Below are 19,188 nucleotides of genomic sequence, written 5' to 3' on the forward strand. Positions count from 1 at the left end.
ACAAAATTACTACATTGTAATACAGTGCTGTTAAGTAATTTTATAATATTTTCGCTCTCTCTCGAGGGGCTTAGTATAAGAACAAAACTAAAACACCAATAATCTTTGAGAAAAGTGACATTAATTACTACAAAATAGTATTCTCTCAGAGTCATCCTTATTAGTATTCCCTCCTCCCTATTCTTATACAAAATACGAAATCTTTGCTTCATAAAGTTGGTTATTCTTTTTATAGTCCTCTTCTTCAATGGCTAAGCTTACATTTTACAGCAACTCATGCACAGCGTGATTGGTAGTGGCATAGGATTGCGTATATATACGAAGAGAGGAAATCGATTAGGTTCTTAATCCACTTTCAAGTTCTTAAATTAATGACCAAACACTCCAGAGTTTGGTTAAGAGAACAGAAGCAGCTATGTAAAGAAGATACTCAGACTTCCGATTTTCTCTGATCAACATACTTCTGCATTTGCATTTAGTTTCAGGTACAAGTACAAAAAAGATACGCACACAGAAACGACAATAAACTCGGCCATTAAGTAATCTAACAAGGGACAAAACATTGTTGCACTGAAACTGACCTTAAACTGAGAATCTATAACGGCACTCCCCCATCCCAGCTTCTCCACCGTATTTACCATCTCCGTCCACCGCTTGAAGACCATCTTCTCCCCAGAGCTGCTGCTCCTCCAAAGGTTGATTTGGATCCGTATCAGCCACTGTAACAAGTGGTTCTTCATCATCTTCGTTGTTAACTCCCATCCTTGATCTTCTATCAGCTCCGATCATGAAGTTGTGATTCACCACTATCTGAAAATTGTGTTCACTGTAGCTATCCCAATCATCTCCTTGTCCCCTGTATCCTCCATCGCCAACCTGCTCAATTACCTTCGTTTGAGTAACGCCTCGATCTGTTGCCAAACCAGAGAGCGCTCCAGCTTCAGAAGCAGACACGAACATACTAGGAGCTGTGGATAATTTTGGCGTCGGAAACCCTAGAGACTGAAGCTGAATAAGCTTCTGCCACATCTTGATCATGGGATCGGAGGCCGAGGCGGAAGAACAGTGTAGGAGGTTAGAAAACGTCGGAATAGAGATCTCCGGAGGAAGAAGAGCCGGTTTGGATGAAGCACGAGAGATAGAGAGAGAGAGAGACAGTGAAGTAAAAAGGCTTTTCTCTCAAATATCGGCCCATTTACATCATCGCTAGCCCACCAAAACAAATTAGGATAAATAGAATTAAAATTAATAATAATTATACAAGCGGTTTATAACTGAACAATTACAATTAAAAATTATCTTTTTGCTAACCATCATCGAACCAAAAACCAAACCGGGTTAAAATAACCAGCAACAAGCAGCATCTCCAGTTTATTTTCCCGGAAATCAACAAAAGTTCTGTGTTGAGGGTTCAAGTAGCTGAAAAAGGAAGAAGATGATCGGAGTGGGGAAGATGAAACTGTACTCAAACGTACTCGACAAGCCACTCAGCAAAGGCAAACAAGAGGTACTTCTCTACCTCCCCCTTAGATCCACTTCTCTGTTTCATTTCGGAACCATTTTCTCATAAAAATCTCGGATCCGGATCCGGATCCGGATCTGGATCGAGGGTTTGATGATCTCGTTTACGGTGTTCAATCTAATTGTACTGTGTATTGGTGCAGGTGAGCTTGAGCGCATTTGCCTTCTTGTTCTCGGAGCTCGTTCAGTACAATCAAACCCAGGTTGACAACATTGCTGAGCTTGAAAGAAGGTTACCTCTTTTCGTTTCCAAGATATGATTTTTTTTAGTCTGAATCATTCTCATTCTTACATTGTGGCCATGACTCTCAGACTAGAGGATGCTGGGTATGCAGTTGGAGCTCGAGTCTTGGAGCTTCTTTGCAACCGAGAGAAGGTACCTTTTCGTTTTACCAAAAAAAAAGACAACTTTGTAATATGTGGTTGCCTGAAAGACACAAAGTTTCCTTTCTTATAAGTTTTGTTCATGGAAAGCAATGCAGAGTTCAGTCATGAGTCTTTCGTTGTTCATTGTATCAGGGAAACCGAAGAGAGACACGGTTACTAGGAATCTTGTCGTTTGTCCACAGCACCGTGTGGAAGGTCTTGTTTGGAAAGGTGAGTCATGATCTTTGAATTGAATTAGTTGCTAAGAGTCATGATCCTGACTTGCCCTCTTTAACCAATAGGTTGCTGATTCACTTGAGAAAGGAACTGAACATGAAGATGAGTACATGATCAGTGAGAAGGAGCTTCTCGTCAACAGGTTTAGATTGCTCTCTCTCTAGCTCTTCCCGTTAACACTCGATATTAAAAGACAAGTGATGGAATAAATTGTAAAACGTGTAGGTTCATATCGATTCCAAAAGACATGGGAACATTCAACTGCGGGGCGTTTGTGGCCGGCATTGTGAAGGTGAGTGCATATTCATGATAACGGTTTAGATATTAAAGTGGTTTAAGAAGAGGAGAAGATTGAGGCAGCCACCAACGTTTCCTGTATGCAGGGAGTTCTGGATAACGCAGGGTTTCCTGCTGTGGTAACGGCTCATTTTGTGCCCATTGAAGGACAACAACGCCCTCGGACTACCATCTTGATCAAGTTTGCTGATGAGGTTAATGCATGCCTATCTCCTCTATTTCATTATCTTCTCCTCAACTAAGCTTTCGGGAAATGACTTAACATTGACACATGTTCCATAATGCCTGCACAGGTGCTTAAAAGAGAGGCACGGCTAAGCCAATGAGAGCACATTCTGCCACGATCTGGGGACTATGTTGTCTTTATGTGAACTGCTTGTGCAAATCTACTGGTCTGTTTTCGGATGATTTATAAAAGCTTTTGAAATGAGCTTCAAAGCCCTGTCGATGCATTGATGTAAACTACATATACGTACCTTCCTGTTATAGTTGCAGCACTTCTTAGCCGATATCTTTTTGTTTCAAGGTTTCTATTTAACTTCATTTGATTACCAGTCAAAAATACACATCATCATGAAACCTAGCTTGGTTAAGTAAATGAGAGATTACTCTCATAATTTCATTTCTATCTTCAGCAATTGAGTATCTGTTATCATACAAAAGCTAAGAACATCTCTTCTTAGACTTGGTTCCTTGTAAGCCTGGGTGTTCGGTGGATCGTTTGGTTTCGATCCGGGTGATTCGGATTTTCGGTGTTATATTCAAAAGTACCATTCGGGTTTTACTAATTATCGGATCGGGTTCAGTTCGGTTCCTTCCGGGTTCGGTTCGGATAGGATGTAACCAATATTTAAAATCTTCCAAAAATCTATTTTTTAAACCTCAAAAATTGATATTTTTGTTCAAAATATATAAACTGTTTACAAATCTAATTAAAATTTAGTTAAACTAGCTATATTAACCAAAAAGTATTCAAAATAACTGTTTTAACAAACTTAAAAAATATTTTGAATACTCTAAAATATCTAAATCATCTTAAAATATATAGAACCGTTAACATATTTAACTAATTTTGGATAACATATATAACCAAACACCAAAGTACTAAACTCATAACTCATGTTCGGATATTTTTGTATAACAGTTCAAATTCGGTTTTGGTTATTCTGGTTCGGGTTTAGGTAGGTACTTTGGATTGAGGTAAAAACGTCCAAGCCTAGTTCCTTGATACATATCCAGTAGCTAGATTACAAAAAGCAAATAGACATATCACTATAATAAGAGCAAATCACAGAGCAAAGAAGATAATTAGAACATGGTTCGGTCCAAACAAATCAGTTCCTGCCGAGAGGAAGTGACCTGCAAGAGTAAGTCTCCCTGAAATCAGACTTCTTCTTGGAGGAAGTAAACAGAGAAGCATAGACTTCCTTTGTAGCATTAACCGGCACTGCATCCCCCGCCTTGAACTTCTTCACAGTAACGCAATTCCCATTCACATTCCCATCATCCATCTGTCTTTTTCCCACCTTCACACCTGCATCAACCACCACAGCAACACCGTTCTTGCTCTTCTTTGAAGCACCTTTCTTCTCTCTCAGCTTAGCCTTCTCCTCCTCCATCCTCTCCCTCAACAAACCCACCTCCTCCTCCGTACCGTTTACCACAATCTTATCAGAATCTTTAACATCCGAGTGACACACCAAACACGAACAAGACTTCACTTCCTTCAACGCCTTCGCACTCATCACATGCCCACATCCCCTCAGAGCGAAAAACTTGTACTTTCCATTAAATCCAAGCCCTGAGACCGGACACTGAAACTTAGCACTGGTCGTATCCCCATCGAAACCAGCCACATCCGCGAGCTTGATATTCACCATATCCTTCAGACCCTTAATGTAAGAGAACTGCTTAGGCAACCTCTTCAACAACAGAGCGTTCACCAAAGCTTCTTTGTTGAAGAGATTCCCGAGGAGATCAATCACGCAAGGCTCAGCCAGAGGCTCGTTAGACAAGGCGCAGTTAAGCCATTTAGAGAGCCTCTGCTCGTTAGGATCAACCTTGTCTGGTTTCTTCTCAGCGTACATGTTGAGGTAGCAATCACGAGACTCTGCTCCCGTCGCACCGCCATCTCCTCCACCTCCAAGGAGGCGAGGGTAAACAGCGAGCATGGAGACGGGAGGGAGGTTAGATGCTTTGATCCGTGTAGAGGCGTTCAGAGGCTTCTCATTTAGAGCGACGGAGAAGTCTGATAACGATTGACGCTGCGATGATTCGAGTAAGGAAGTGAGAGCTGAGAGAGTTAACACAGATTGCGAAGGGTCTAATTGCAGTGCGACGGTTTGTTGAGAGTAAGGAGATTTGACGATGATCTGTCGCCGGAAGTGCATTGTGGCGGACTTAGGTTTTCCGATCAATTTGGTTGGTGTTTCAGTTTTGAGATCGAAGAGAGAGAGAAAGATGCGAAACAGGAACACAAGACGGTTGTGTTGTGTAATAATAATTGGACCACTTTTAGCTTGGGCTTTGGGCCTGACGTACTATAGAAGTACAAAGCGCTTAAATAGTTTCTCTGTGCGGGCTCGAGCCTTTGGATTTGCGTGAATTAACTTTTATAACATGATTACTTGCAACACAAGGAACCGTTTAATTATTCCAAGCGGCAAAGAGTTTACCCCTGAGTTTTTTTTTTTTTGGTAAAAAAAAGTAGGGAAAATTGTTTTTTTAGACCAAAAAAATATGGACATTGTCCCATTAGACTAACTAGATGGTATGTCCGCGCTACGCGCGGAAAATGTTTTAGTTTGAATGCGTTTGAGTTGAGAGCTTCTTTGTAAATCATGTCTAGAAGCAGAAGTTATTATTATTGTTATCAAAAGCAGATACTAAGGTCTTAAAAAGAAAAATATAAATCATAGACGATGTGGTGGACTTTTGAAGAAGCGGCCCTGTAGATGTGATGGTTTTCTTGAATGGGGGCCTGGAAATTTTGTAAAGTAAATAAGAAATCCAAACCTAGTAAAATGAGTCTTTATATTATTTATAGTATAATAAGACGTACCTTGAAGTAGTTATATAACAATCACCAGGTGAAAGTCTACCTCTCATTTATCACTGTTGATCGCTATAACGCTGAATAGCAGATAAAAATGAACTTTTAGATAAGTAGTCACGTAAAATATATGGATTGAGGTCTTAAAGTTGAAATTTTACTTACTTTCATGGGAACGAAGACGGTTAAAGATCTCCTTGTAGACTATGTTCTTCACTTTTTGTGGATGCTGATCTCTCGCTTTAATGATTTTTAGCCCTGATTTGCTTGTTACACGTGAGAGAGCCACATAAAGTTGCCCATGTGCGAACACTGGTTTAGGCAGATATAAGAGAACCTCCTTTAAACTTTGTCCTTGACTTTTGTTGATTGTCATTGCGTAACACAATCTGATAGGAAATTGCCTACGACGTAAGGTGAACGGTAACTTTGTTTCCTCATGCAGGAGAACAATCTTTGGGATCAAGACTTCGTGACCAACGTGTGAGCCAGTGACTATGTCTGCCTTAAGCACTCGTTCGCCTACGTAGGTTAGGATCATTCGGGTACCGTTGCATAATCCTTTTTTCTGATTTATGTTTCGCAGAAGCATAACTGGGGCCCCAACTTTTAGAGTGAGTTTATGAGAAGGCAATCCTGAGTATTCCAGAGAATTGAGATACTCAATCGCATATAAGGCATCATTTTGATCAGATTGAGTATCTGAAATCTCAAAGCTATCGCAGCTGAAGTAATCTCTTGATTCTCCGTCTGTGTTAGAGATTGTGTATGCATTGATTTCATCAACTGTTTCATTGCGGGGAGTGAGGATAGCTCTATCGGTGTAAGAGCTTTGAGAGATCTTTATTTTGTCGATGTCTCCATATGCGGCCTCAACAACTTGTTTTAAAGGGTCATCTATCGTCTGTTGAACCAATGAGTCGTCGACAGTTATCATTTGCTCATGGTAACCATCATCTTCATCTTCTGCTGATGATTGTGGTTGACCTTCCCCGACTTTAAGAAGCCACTCTGAGAACTCCTTCTCGTCCTGATTGACTCGCATATTTATTTTTAAAGAGAACTTGTGGCAGCTATCCCATAGATAGGAATGACTTATTGAAGCTAAGACAGTATCAGCCCTACTTCCTTGTGGAATTACTGGTAAAATCTGTCTGAAATCACCACCCAACAAAACTGTTTTTCCACCAAAAGTCATATCCTTTGCAGGAGGATTTTTCTTAGACATTATATCCTTCAACGTCTTGTCTAATGCTTCAAAAGCATGCTTATGAGTCATAGGTGCCTCATCCCAAATTATGAGATCCGTTTTCTCGATTAGTTCAGCCAGCATTGTACCTGGTTTGATGTTGCATAGCTTGTCTTCAGAAAGCTTCAAAGGAATATTAAAGCGGGAATGAGCTGTTCTTCCGTTAGGTAGGAGCAATGCGGCTATCCCTGAAGACGCAACCGGTAGAACGATTTGTTTTCTAGAGCGAAGTCTGGATATAATGGTTTGGTATAGGAATGTTTTTCCCGTGCCCCCTGCGCCATAAACGAAGAATAATTTTCCGTCCTTTTTCTCAACGGAGTCTAAGACTGATTTGTAAATCGCACGCTGATCAGCATTAAGAAGGGTGTACTGTGTGTCATGTCTCAAAGTTTCCTCTGCAACATCATAATCCATTTCTTGGGTCCACAAACTGTTCCCTAATTCTTTTAGCAAAACAGGTTGGATCTTAGGCATACCTTTAATATCACTTATCGAGCGGTCATGCATCCGCATCAACTTTTCCACTTCGATTAAAGTGTATTGCTCAAGGGTCTCATCATCCAGTTCTAGATTTGAGTGACCTAAAAATCTTTGTCTCTTGCGGAGTATGTCATCACTCATTGATTTCCATGATTGTTCCCATAATATTTTAGGGCTCGCAACAAAGCAATGGTTCAAGAATGTAACAAACATATCACGGATTTGGAATGGGGTAGCCGTTCTAGAAGCCTCTATCATACTCTCGATCCACTCGACATCGTTGTCCAAATAGCCTCGTGCGTAGCAAACCGATTTGAAATCAGGGTATTTAACATCGTTAAACGTTTTGAGCTCATCATAACTTCGAGGACCCTTGATCTTATTTATGAGAATCCTTAAGTAGTAACGATCACCTGCCGATGGGTGAACAGCTACGATTCTCCCAATGGCTTTTCCTTTTTTACGTTCAGACCAGACTTTGGTATTGTTGTTCCATACAAAATATTCCGGAATTTGCACGTAAGTTAATGTCCGTGCAAAAGCTGATCTTCTGCATAAGACCATCCACTCAGTGAACATTGTCTTCTCAATACCTGGCTTGCGGACTACACGCCCGAGGTTATCAGTATCCTTAATAGTGATGTTATGTTCACCTTCTAAGTGAATGATAAGCTTCTCAACTGATGGCTTTCTTTTGTGTATGTGGAATGCAAACGTCCGCCACATACCCTCACAAGCTGATAAGTACCGCGCATCAATAAACTCTTGGATCTCATTCCGTTGCTTGATTACTCTCTCTTTTGGCTCGCTAGAGGATGCTAAGCTAGATGTAGATCCCGTATTCCCATGCTCAATAACTGCGGAAGCTCTGTCAACACCTTTGGTTATGTACTTGAATAAGTACTTCACAGCACTTGTTCGATTACACCATTCAACATTAATATGAGCTTCGTACTTCTTCAAGAGCTTCAAGTTATGAGGTACAACAAAATTGTTGTTTAAGATTTTTCCATCCTTCAGTACAAACGCATTCTCGTTCTGCCGCCGACGATACAATACATACCCTGATTTATCAATTGAAGTATTGTCATTATACGGTCGAGGAAACTTTTTTGTGCACACATTATTATCCATACATGGTGACTTCGGATTAGTAACACCACATGGACCATGAATCATGTGTTTTGTTACTAAATTGTAACCTTCAGGATCTTCTTCCTTGTTTGGAAGCTCAGCTGAAATAATCTCATCTACTTCCTCTGCACTTGGTGTTCTGGAAGAGTTTCCAAACCACAATAGTATATGTGCATGAGGGAGTCCTCTTTTCTGAAACTCTATCCTGTGGAGAGCAGCCGTGTATGGCTTGAAGTAAGTTCCTTTTTTGAAATCCTTGAGGAGCTGGTCTAACTTCATCTTAAAGACTCGACACTCAATGTCTGGTCTATCATTGGGAGAGTCTCCACCGTACTTCATAAGATGCTCTTTAATCTCTCTCCAGTTGGGATTGGCCGTCATTGTGATAAACAAATCTGGATTCCCATATTCTCTACAAATAGCCATCGCATCATGATATTTTTCAACTAAGTATCGGGGCCCACCGGTGAAACTTGGAGGCAGTATGAACCTCTGTCCAATAATTTTAGCATTAGTATCACCCTTGCTGACAGCGTCGAGTACATTATTGTAGAGCTCGGCTCTCAGAATATCTTGATTATTCCTTGCCCACCTTAGTCGATCTTCTTCAATCGCTGTATATATGTCAATAATATACTGATGGAGTAGACGTCCGCCTATAATCAAGGTCAGCCCTTGGTTAAGACGGGTCTGGATCTGAGCGGCATAGAACTGGCGGATAGTCAGGAATTGCCTTGTTCTTGAAGTGCCTGTCTCAAGATGTAATGGGATCTCTGGATGAAAACCGTACTCTCCATAGGGAAACAAAAGAGGATATTGTAGGGTCATGTACAAAGGGTGATCATCACGTATCTGCTGCAAAGTGTCAGATTGAAATTGGACCACTATATCTCGTTCTCCAATTGTTGATGACATATCCCCTACAATAAGACCTGCGACCTCGTCTGTACTCGGAAGATCGTACTCTTTCCCTTTCCCCTTATCTGGGAGCAATCTGATTTTAAACTCCTTCCCAACACTTTCGTAATAGTCTCGTGCCCGTCGGAAAATCTTGGCTAAGCAATTATTCTCGTCAATCATCCTGATGAGGCGCTCTAGGGTTGCTTCATCAAGATTACCATCTGTTGAGGATTGCCCCATTGCATTTAGTCTGTTTCTGACTTCATTTCCCGTATCAAAAATGTAGAGTTGGAGATACTCTGGGAGACGACCTTGTTGGGGTATAAGGGAACCAATCTTGTGGTGAGTTTGACCCTGTATCCGTATGGTGTAAGGACCAGGTGTATGAACCACACTATGATCCATTTTCATTCCAACCGATGTAAAAGCCAGTACGGAATTATAGACTCTGATAGTATCTCGAAACCACCTAAGCTGGAGAAGTTCTTCTAATAGAGCTGGGGGTTGCTTGATAGGCGGAAGTCTGATTTGGCCATGGTTACAGCAAATAGTGAACGTCGGTTCTCCTGTTTTGGAGTCTGTACCAGTGCTCTCCGAAGTCCACATAAGAGCATTACATTTCGAGCATGCTACGATTGGGTTTTCTTCGGTTTGAGATGTCGAACCTTTATCTGAGTAAATTTTTGTTAAGAATTATTAAATCCTAAGTTTTTTAATATTATAAAAATTTGCCAGAGTTCTAAAGTTGATAACCTATATTGGGAGTGATTGGTTGGGTTGTAGGAAGTGATTTTAGCTTTAATTTTTTTCTACAACATTAAATACTATCAATCATGCTTTATCTTAGTTTTCAAAGTTACAGCAAAAAAACTAAAGCTACAGCAAAAACATACAAAAAATGGTTGCAAAAATCTTATTTTTTAAAGCCCCATCTTTTTAGCCGTAGGAAATTTTAAAGCTACATCACTTAAAGCCAAATCAAAAAATTCTACAGACTAAATTCTAAAGTAAATTTTCTACAGTTATAGCCTGACCAATCACCCCCAATGTTATTAGAAATTTCGGAATTATAGGGTTTAAAATATGCACCTTTCTTTTTTGCTCGAGTGTGACGTATTACACGGGGTTGTTGTGGAGAATCTGCATTTATGCATAAACACTGCATATTAGAATAAATGTACTAAATCTTTGGGGGATTTTTTTAGTTATAATGCTTACCTTGAGATCGTATTGAGTATCGTTTTGACATCAAGATAGCCTTTCTCATATTGCGTGCATTTTTTTGCTTGACTATTAAGAGAAAAAATGTTAGTTTTAAAGGAAATCAAGTAGGAGATACACATTATAGGCTGCTATCTTACTGTAAGAGTCACAGTCATCGCATCCACCTAATTGATTAAATGCGTAAAGTCAGTTTGTTTGATGAATAGTATTGTATAAATATAATATCAGAGTTCATACAAACTTACAGTCATAATATCTTGGTTTGAATGTTGGTCGATCATTAATCATATGAACTGAAAATATACATAATTTTAGGATTATGATGAGAAAATGTTGATTTTATTTTTACAATTATTTTTGAGAATATCGACGCACCTTTTGGTTTTGTACGTGATCCACGGGGACGACCTCGTTTCCTTTTTTGCGGGTGTCCACCTGAATTATTTGCATAGTAAAACCAATTAGCTGTTTATCCTAAATTAGCAAAAATGTCTAATAATTAACTTACACTGATACTTTAATGTTATTTGTGATCTGATGTATAGTATTAATTGTATTTGATATTTTTATAGTCATTTTAAACATGTATTTATATACACATGTAAATATATGTATTTTTGTATAGATTTTTATGAATGTAAATAATGCATGATTTTTTAATATATAGTAACAATTAGTTGGAATATGGTTATGATTATTCATGTGCTTACTAAAATATGTCTGATTTAAATATGAGGTTTTATCTGGTTTCAACCATGCTATTTATTTTAGAAATAGTTCATAGCAAACTATTGATTGAAAAAGGAGACGAATTCCCTGTAATAATGGCTTGCCTACTACGTTTTCGATCAATGTTTTGGGTGACGCAAATATTTGCTACTAATAATCTATACTATTATTTATGAAGTGATTTAGCTTACCTGTCATGATTTTCATGATTTTAGGTAATTTTGCATATTTATCATGTTTTGATTATGTTTAAATTGGGTCATTAATTTATTAATAGTTTTTAGTTGAGTCCATAATTTATTAATTTAAATAATATAACTATAAAATATGTAATTAGATTTATAATTATTTTGATTCTGCTTATTTGTCATGTTTTCCATGATTTTAGTCAATTTTGCTTATTTGTCATGTTTTTATTAGGTTTTTTACGTCATTGATTTATTAATAATTTTATGCTGAATCACTAATTTATTAATCTAAAAAATATCCGTAATTAATTTTATATATAACTAAAAACGAATTTTGATTTAATAATATTTAAATCTATATGTTATATTAAAATTCGTATTTTCTTATTTGTCATATTTTATTAGGTTTTAAGATTTTATATAGGTCATTGACTTATTATTAGTTTGTAGCTAGGTATTTATTAATTCAAAAAAAAAATGTAATGAATTTTATATATAATAGAAAACGTATTTTATTTTAATAATATTAAATTTATATATGTTATATTAAATAACTAATTACAAACTAATATAATAAAATTGTGAAAATATATTTAAAAAGTAAGAGAATTATTATATATATTGTGTTCCTACCTGTAAACAATATTTTTTTATTATAAGGTTAAAAAACTAAGATATAAAATAGTTTATAATTAAATATTAGTCATACAAAAATATTTATATAAAGATATTTTCTAAACTATTGCTAATATATGAGTGTTTTAAAACTTTCAACACAAAAATAAGTACATAGTTTGATGAACATTTTTTTATATGTATAAATAATTTGATGTTTGATTTAACTATTTAAAATCTTAAATAATAACTTAACCGTTGCGGAAAAACGAAGGTATCTGTTTTGAAAGACAACGTTTTGACCAGCAACAATGTTTATTCTCCGTCTACTCTTCTTAATGGGCTTCGTTTATACTGTTATACTTAAGATACTTTTGGTAAAACTGATATAGCAATTTGAATGGTTATTATTATTTGATTATACACAATCGCTGTATAAAATCTTACATATGTTTCAAGTGTATATATAAATAAATAAGATTGGTTTTGATTTTTTTTTTAAAAAAATATCTAATTAATATATGTATATATAAATAGGTAACTTGTTTGAAAATAGATAATTTGATTACCTATTCATTGTATTATGGATTACTAATATTTATCATTCTTATCAATTAAAATTATTACTAATAAGCAGATCATTCCAAATATAGTAGTATAGGTATATGAAATTTCGATATATATTCAATAATGCATACCGGAATTTTGTATCTTATTTTTTTATTCCAAAATTTTGTTAGTCTTATAAAATAAAACAGTTTTTTTTTGTTTCTAATAGTATGATGGGTCACAAATATCTAAAAACATTATTTATTTTTTGTGGTTGACCAACTTCATGCCTACGGTTCGTAGCTTCATACACAATAGATAATGAGTCTATTTTGATTCTCTCGGTTGGTTCTCTCTCTTACCGTTGACGTGGTGCAGAGTAGACTATATGATTGCATATTGATTGATTGCATATTGAAATAACTTAGCCAAAAAGAATCGGAAACCCATCTTAAATTTTTTTTAAAATTTAGACGCATCAAAATATGTTCTACTTGTTCAGGGGATAGAAGCAAGAGATTACGTATTTACCTGTGTTTTCTTGTGGTTGATCAGAGGGCGGTGCATCCATTCCGGCAGTACGCTGAAGGTTAGACACAATCTATTATCACTTTGGTAAACACATTAGCTTTTATAAATGTCGAGATACGATCATACGAATGCGTTAGACTTACACAGTTTGGGCGTCTAGTATTGCAAAGATGGCATATAATGTTTCTTCAGCTTATGTAAGATAAGGATGAGTTTTGGTGAGAGTTGATTTTTTTCTTTACCCCTTTGAAAGCATATACTCGTAGATTGATAGGGCTGATTTTCAGAATTATTTTAATTTCCTTTTATGATGTAGGATCTTCGTAGATATGGTAATTCATAAAGGTAACGTATAAGATTTGTTTCCTTTTATGATGTAGGATTTTTGTAGATATGGTAATTCATAAAGGTAACGTATAAAATTTGTAATCAAGTATCATAAGTGGATTTGGAAATAAGTTTTTTTTTGGTATTTGCAGTAGCTTCCGCATGTCGACTAATATGTAACATGTTGACCATAGAATTTTCAAAAGATAGAATGATGATAGAAAAATTGGAAATTCCAATTCTGTTCAATTAAAGAATAAGGAAAAAAAACAATGCAAAGTGAAACAAAGTATATGCACACATAGCAAGACTTAGTAATATACGTTCATAATAGAATTTTCTAAAAGTTTGTTCCAAAAAAAATATACACATAAAGCAAGACTTAGCAAAATTCATTCTTAATTTAATTTATATAATTTATAGTATTCAGTTATGTTAAAAAGTATTTTATTACTTAATTGTGTTACTCTTTTTGTTAGTTATAATAGAAACATATTTGACAATAATATTATTTTCATCATATAATGATGAAAATTGTAAACTAAAACTATCCGAAAATACCAATGGCTTATATTTGAAATAATAAAAATATTCACTTCAAACTGGTAACACAGAAAAAATATTTTAAATTTCAAATATTAGTTAAATAAAATTATAAATGTGAAAGTTTTCATATAAATAGAAAATAATTAATATACAATACTAAATATGTTATCCGCGATTAACATAAAATTGAACCCAAACTTTCTGAATTGACGTTATGTAGATTATATGTAATATGTTTGCCATAAAGCTTCCAAAGTGTGTCTTTAATCTAGTGGTAGAGCAGCCCTCGTATATTATCTTGGACCTGGGTTCGAAGTGTCCCACAATCATATTTTTAATGTCATCCATTGTCGCAATAAGAGATTCGTTTTTATAATAGTGAAGTTAATATTTTATCAGTTTTAAAAATGACCCGACCCATTTTTCCTGTGCCAAGTTATAGCTGAGAAAGTTGCCGGGTCGGGACCTTGGAGAAAAAATGTTTTATTGATTTGAATTTGTTAAAAGTACTGGGAATTATTTGACTGAATTTTGATAGTGTTAACATTTAAAATATATTTATTTATTATATGTCTGTATGATATCATGTATTTTTGGTTGTTAGGTGAAACAATTTTTTCATAGAAACTATATATATGAAGAATTAGAATGTTCTAACATTCTTGCTGTAAACCAAAAACGTAATTGTTGTAAACGCACATTAAAAAATATATGTATATATATGTGAATGCTTACGTAGGTTTATCGTCTAGTAGTGGAAATCAATTGTTAAAAAAATGGTCCAAAGCTCGTATAACCTCATGCAAGAAGGTTACGTGAAGAAAGAATCGGAGTTACATATTAACGTAGGAAAAGCTGGTACCATTAAGTAACTAATCGGAAGATAATTCAGCACTTATATAATCATAGTATAAAGTAAACTAAGATAATCTTCACACTGAACAAATAAAAAGATCATAACAGGATAAGTAAATTGCTCAAAGGGATAAGTAAAACCCATATAACGAAAATTGTATTCAACAAAAACTTAAACATGAAAGGATAAAAATCTGAAAATGCAAATGTCAAGAACGCAAAATTATTAGGGAAAATAAAAGCACACATAAACCGCAGCAAACACGTTTACTGCGTAGAAGGAAGAGCTCAAGCTATATTAGCCACTCTTCGAACGCTTCGCCTCATCCGACTCAAGATACTCAGCTGCTTTTCTAGCCCTATCACTTGCATCACCTCCAACCCCTCCGGAAGGTCCAGAGTCATCACCAGCAGTCTTTGAGATACCATCAGACACTGATGGAAGAGGAGCACCTGCTGGGATAATCTTTGTGACAGTTATGGTCTGAGTCTTGCCTGTCAAGTTATGATCCGAGACCTTCACGATGAACTTGCGTGTCTGCCCGATTGTCTCAAGCAAAGCATCCGGAACAGGCACGCAATGGTCAACCCCAACTCCAGCATTAGACTGACATAAAAGCACAATATACGTGAGTTCATCTGATGCTGCCTTCTCAGAATTCTCAAATCAATGATGTCCTAACTAATTCGATATTACAGAAAGTTATTATATATGTATAAACAGGTGTAGAAGTACCTCAAAGTAATTTGCAACTAATTCTGCTGCATGCTTGCCAGTTAACTCCTTTCCAGCATCACCAAGGATGACAAAAACTGCTTGCTCACTCTTATCATAAACAGAAATCTTTGTCAGGTACCTACAATGAGAAAATATTAGTTATGAGAGATGAAAAAACAAATACAAATCTAAGAGTACAACACTCACTGAGGTACGCCTGTGACTTCTCTTTTATCACACTTCTTATTGTTGCAAACCAGAGAAGTAGGCCCTTTCACTGCCTTACTATTGCAGCCACCACAGGAAATGTAGTACCAAGCAGAACCTTGGATAACATCATCTATAGTTGCAGTGCATTCGAACCAAGCAACCTTCATCGTGGAAAACAAATAGAATTCATAAACACCCAAGTACATAGAAATAATATATGAACAGGACAATTATTGCACCTTAGAAGTTTCATTCTTGATGTAAGAGAATAGTTCCTCAAGAGTCACTGGCTCAGGTTTAGTGACAACCTCAGCTGAAACTCTATTAGCAATTTCTGAGTTTGAGACCAACCTGAACCAAAGACAAAAGCCCAGATATTATAGGAATAATACAGAGTTAAAATATATACAAAAGTTGTAGAAAAAAGTATTTGAATACATAAATACATACCATTCGAGATAATCCTTGCTTGGCTGAACATCGGCATCCATAAACACTCGGGATGATGACATCGAAGTGAGAGCAAGGGTCCCTGTTAATAACAAATAGAAAGATGTGATTATCAGGTACATGATTTGTCAATGCCTTATCACGGTTTCTTAACAATACACTATGACCTATGCAGTTAAATAAACAAAAGTTGCAGGAAAGTTGCAGGAATATAAACAAAAGTCACAGTTCAATAAACAACTAAAATATTTTAGGATAATAATAAACAATTGAAAGGACAATCAAATTATCCTTGTAACAATGTTAACACAAATATTCATTAATAACTAAAATAACAGTCTTCACGTTAAATCAAAGGCATAACTTTCCTCTAAAAGGACATGAGCTGATCATCTAATGCTACTGAAGGAAAAAAAAAAAAACGAACCCAATATGAGCCCTTACGCAAGATCTCATCTCAAAACCTAACCGTTGACTCATAAGAGTCCTTACGTGTTAAAATATAAACAAAAGAACGCTTGGAATGATGCGAATGATGTGAATGAATATGTCACAGCTAAGTTCTGAATATGTGAATGATGTTTTTATAGTTTTGATGCTGACCTCCAATATGTTTAGGGTTCACTGTAGTGACCAAAAGAACGCTTGGAATGCCTCCATATGATTTGAATTTCTGGCAAAAATCGGAAGCAGCCTTGTCCCATAGATACATCTTCATCACTGGTCCACTACACAGGGCACAAATCATGTGTTAAAAACAACACACAAACAATGAAAGCGAGTAACAAAAAGAAAAACTTACTCATGTGTCTGTATATGAACACACAGATGCCGCTTCTCTGCTATGTCAGCTTCGTCGAGAACAATATGGTCAGTCAAAGTCTGCCCATTCACCAGCTTCATATGACCAACATAATCTGTGACAAAACCAGTACGATCCGCAGACATCAAACAAATATATCAAAAATGTCTATAAGATGTTCAGTTGTTGTTCACACACAGTATGTACTCTAAAAAGCTCAGCTTCACTTACCATAGAGATCAGCTCTGGAGTCACAATTGGCCTTAAACTCCTCATAGGTGTGGAACCTGAACCTATCTTCTGGTATTTGAACCGGAGGATTCTCAAGAACAGACAAAGAGGAATTCCAGCTGAATGAGACGGTGGCACTATGATCAGCAACGCGAAACTGATCTTTGCTTCTGGATCCAAAAAAATTGATCAGCTTATAGACAGAACCTGCTATCAGCTCATATCTCTCAACTCGACTCGCTGGAATAAAACCTTGAATAACAGTTCCCTGTATATATCATTTAAAAACATAGATTAATAGAAATATCATCCCAATCGAGAAATACCAAATCAGAGAGTAAAAGTAGACAAACCTCTTCGTCGATTAGGAGCATCTCTCGTCCAATGAGAGTCTTCGTGTTTGGATTGCGCGCATCCCAGAAATGAATGATACGGAACATCAACTCGGCTTCGCGTGGGCCGAGAGAAACCTCTCTGAAGAACATCACTTGCTCGCTAGGCAGAGAGGAGAGATCGGTAGCAGCGTTTGGTTCCATCGGATTGGCAGATGAAGCAACAGCCTTTCCGTTAGGTTTCACCACAATCGCAGAGGAAGCAGTGGACTTCCCGGTTGATTTCGCAGTCGCAGAGGAGGCGAGAGTCTTCTTGCTGGTGTTGTGGTCGCTGGAAGCTGGGGATTTGCCGCTGAGTTCCATCGGAATGAGATTTGAGAGAATATTCTTAGTTGTGATGGAAGAATTTGGTAAGAGGAGAAGAGGGTTATAAATAAAAAATGGAGAGGAAAGCGAAAGGGTTTCATTGGATCAGTTCAAGCGAAGATTTGATTACAGTAGTTATTGTGAGGATATAAGTGATGAAGTTAATCTTCGAAACCGATTTGCTGAGAAGAATAATGGAAGATGTGGAAGTCGAAAGAGAAGAGAAGAGTAAAATTAGGTTTACGTCTACGATGGTCGTCTCTCAACGTGAAAGTAAAGAACAAATGGGTCCAACCAATATTCGCACAGAACTAACGGGCCAAAACGTCGAAAGCCCAAACCAATATAAAGTTAACTGACGTGGACAAACGCTGCTCCATGAGTGGCTAATTTTCCAGTCCTACGTGGACCATCTAAGGAGGCTTAGTATTTGCCTTTTAGTATAGTTTTGATTTCAAATTTGGTCCATTTTTTCCTATAATGCCCTTTTTATTTATAAAAATAAACCAAATAAATAGTTTTACAAACCAAAAAAATTAGGAAAAATAAGAATTGCATTGTAAATAACTATACCAATCTAGAGGTGTTTTTTTTTGTTCTAAAAATGTTTAAATAAAAATTTCAAATTTTGTTCTACGGACTGTAGAATGTACATTCTACAAAGTAGAAAATGAAATCTACATTTTTCATTAGATCTACAATGGTTAGAATATGTCTTCCACGTTTTTCAATAAATCTACTAAAGTTAGAATACATAATCTACGGAAATAACAGTAATCTAAAAATATTTAGAATACACATTCCGCGCTTAGCGTGCAATTCTAAAATATGTAGAAGCTACAATCTACACATTACATAAAATCTAAAAGCCGTAGAAATCGATTTCTAAAGGTTAACTATATTCTACAAATAGTAGAATGCAGATTCTATGGATAAGTTTGAACAATTCCGAAAATATGGGAAGTAGATTTTTGAAAATATTTGAAAATATTTTGTTTCCATTTTTTAAAAAATCGATTTTTTGCACAAAAAAAACCTGGCTAGGTCTTCTTCAAACACGTATTTGCCCCTTCAATAACCCCTTGACATTTCACAAAGAATTCTCAAAGTGTCTTCCATGATTCATATCTATGCATGGGGTATGGGAATTGGTTTTGTCTATTTGGTTTTATTAGGCCATACAAGAGACAGTTGAGAAACTGTCTAAGATCGTCAAGAAGCAGCTATCACTCAAAGACGATCAAAGGGTCGTTGCAGAAACCAAATTCACCGATCT

General features: G+C 36.4%; 4 protein-coding genes across 4 annotated transcripts; 1 reads left to right on the forward strand and 3 right to left on the reverse strand.

Moving 5' to 3' along the window:
• The first annotated feature begins 1,318 nt into the window (after nucleotides 1-1,318).
• Nucleotides 1,319-2,964, forward strand: LOC106387703 (trafficking protein particle complex subunit 5-like). Its single transcript, XM_013827616.3, has 8 exons — nucleotides 1,319-1,507; nucleotides 1,665-1,753; nucleotides 1,834-1,897; nucleotides 2,041-2,118; nucleotides 2,190-2,266; nucleotides 2,350-2,416; nucleotides 2,508-2,615; nucleotides 2,715-2,964. Exons 1-8 carry the CDS (start codon nucleotides 1,436-1,438, stop codon nucleotides 2,745-2,747), a joined length of 588 nt encoding a protein of 195 aa, XP_013683070.1. The 5' UTR covers nucleotides 1,319-1,435; the 3' UTR covers nucleotides 2,748-2,964.
• A 652-nt stretch (nucleotides 2,965-3,616) lies between these two features.
• On the reverse strand, nucleotides 3,617-4,905 carry LOC106387695 (replication termination factor 2-like). The gene has a single exon (XM_048750690.1). The coding sequence runs from the start codon at nucleotides 4,809-4,811 to the stop codon at nucleotides 3,756-3,758; it is 1,056 nt and encodes a 351-aa protein (XP_048606647.1). The 5' UTR covers nucleotides 4,812-4,905; the 3' UTR covers nucleotides 3,617-3,755.
• A 725-nt stretch (nucleotides 4,906-5,630) lies between these two features.
• On the reverse strand, nucleotides 5,631-9,845 carry LOC125589083. Its single transcript, XM_048761313.1, has one exon. It carries the CDS (start codon nucleotides 9,843-9,845, stop codon nucleotides 5,631-5,633), a length of 4,215 nt encoding a protein of 1,404 aa, XP_048617270.1.
• Nucleotides 9,846-15,101: 5,256 nt separating this feature from the next.
• On the reverse strand, nucleotides 15,102-17,909 carry LOC125589084. The gene is made up of 9 exons (XM_048761317.1): nucleotides 17,568-17,909; nucleotides 17,215-17,482; nucleotides 17,008-17,098; nucleotides 16,785-16,909; nucleotides 16,182-16,263; nucleotides 15,971-16,082; nucleotides 15,729-15,892; nucleotides 15,540-15,660; nucleotides 15,102-15,410 (listed from the first exon to the last, which is right to left on the reverse strand). The coding sequence occupies exons 1-9, from the start codon at nucleotides 17,907-17,909 to the stop codon at nucleotides 15,102-15,104; spliced, it is 1,614 nt and encodes a 537-aa protein (XP_048617274.1).
• Between the last annotated feature and the right edge of the window lie 1,279 nt (nucleotides 17,910-19,188).

The sequence above is a fragment of the Brassica napus genome, chromosome A2, assembly GCF_020379485.1.
Source record: "Brassica napus cultivar Da-Ae chromosome A2, Da-Ae, whole genome shotgun sequence".
In the NCBI taxonomy this organism is placed as follows: Eukaryota; Viridiplantae; Streptophyta; class Magnoliopsida; order Brassicales; family Brassicaceae; genus Brassica; species Brassica napus.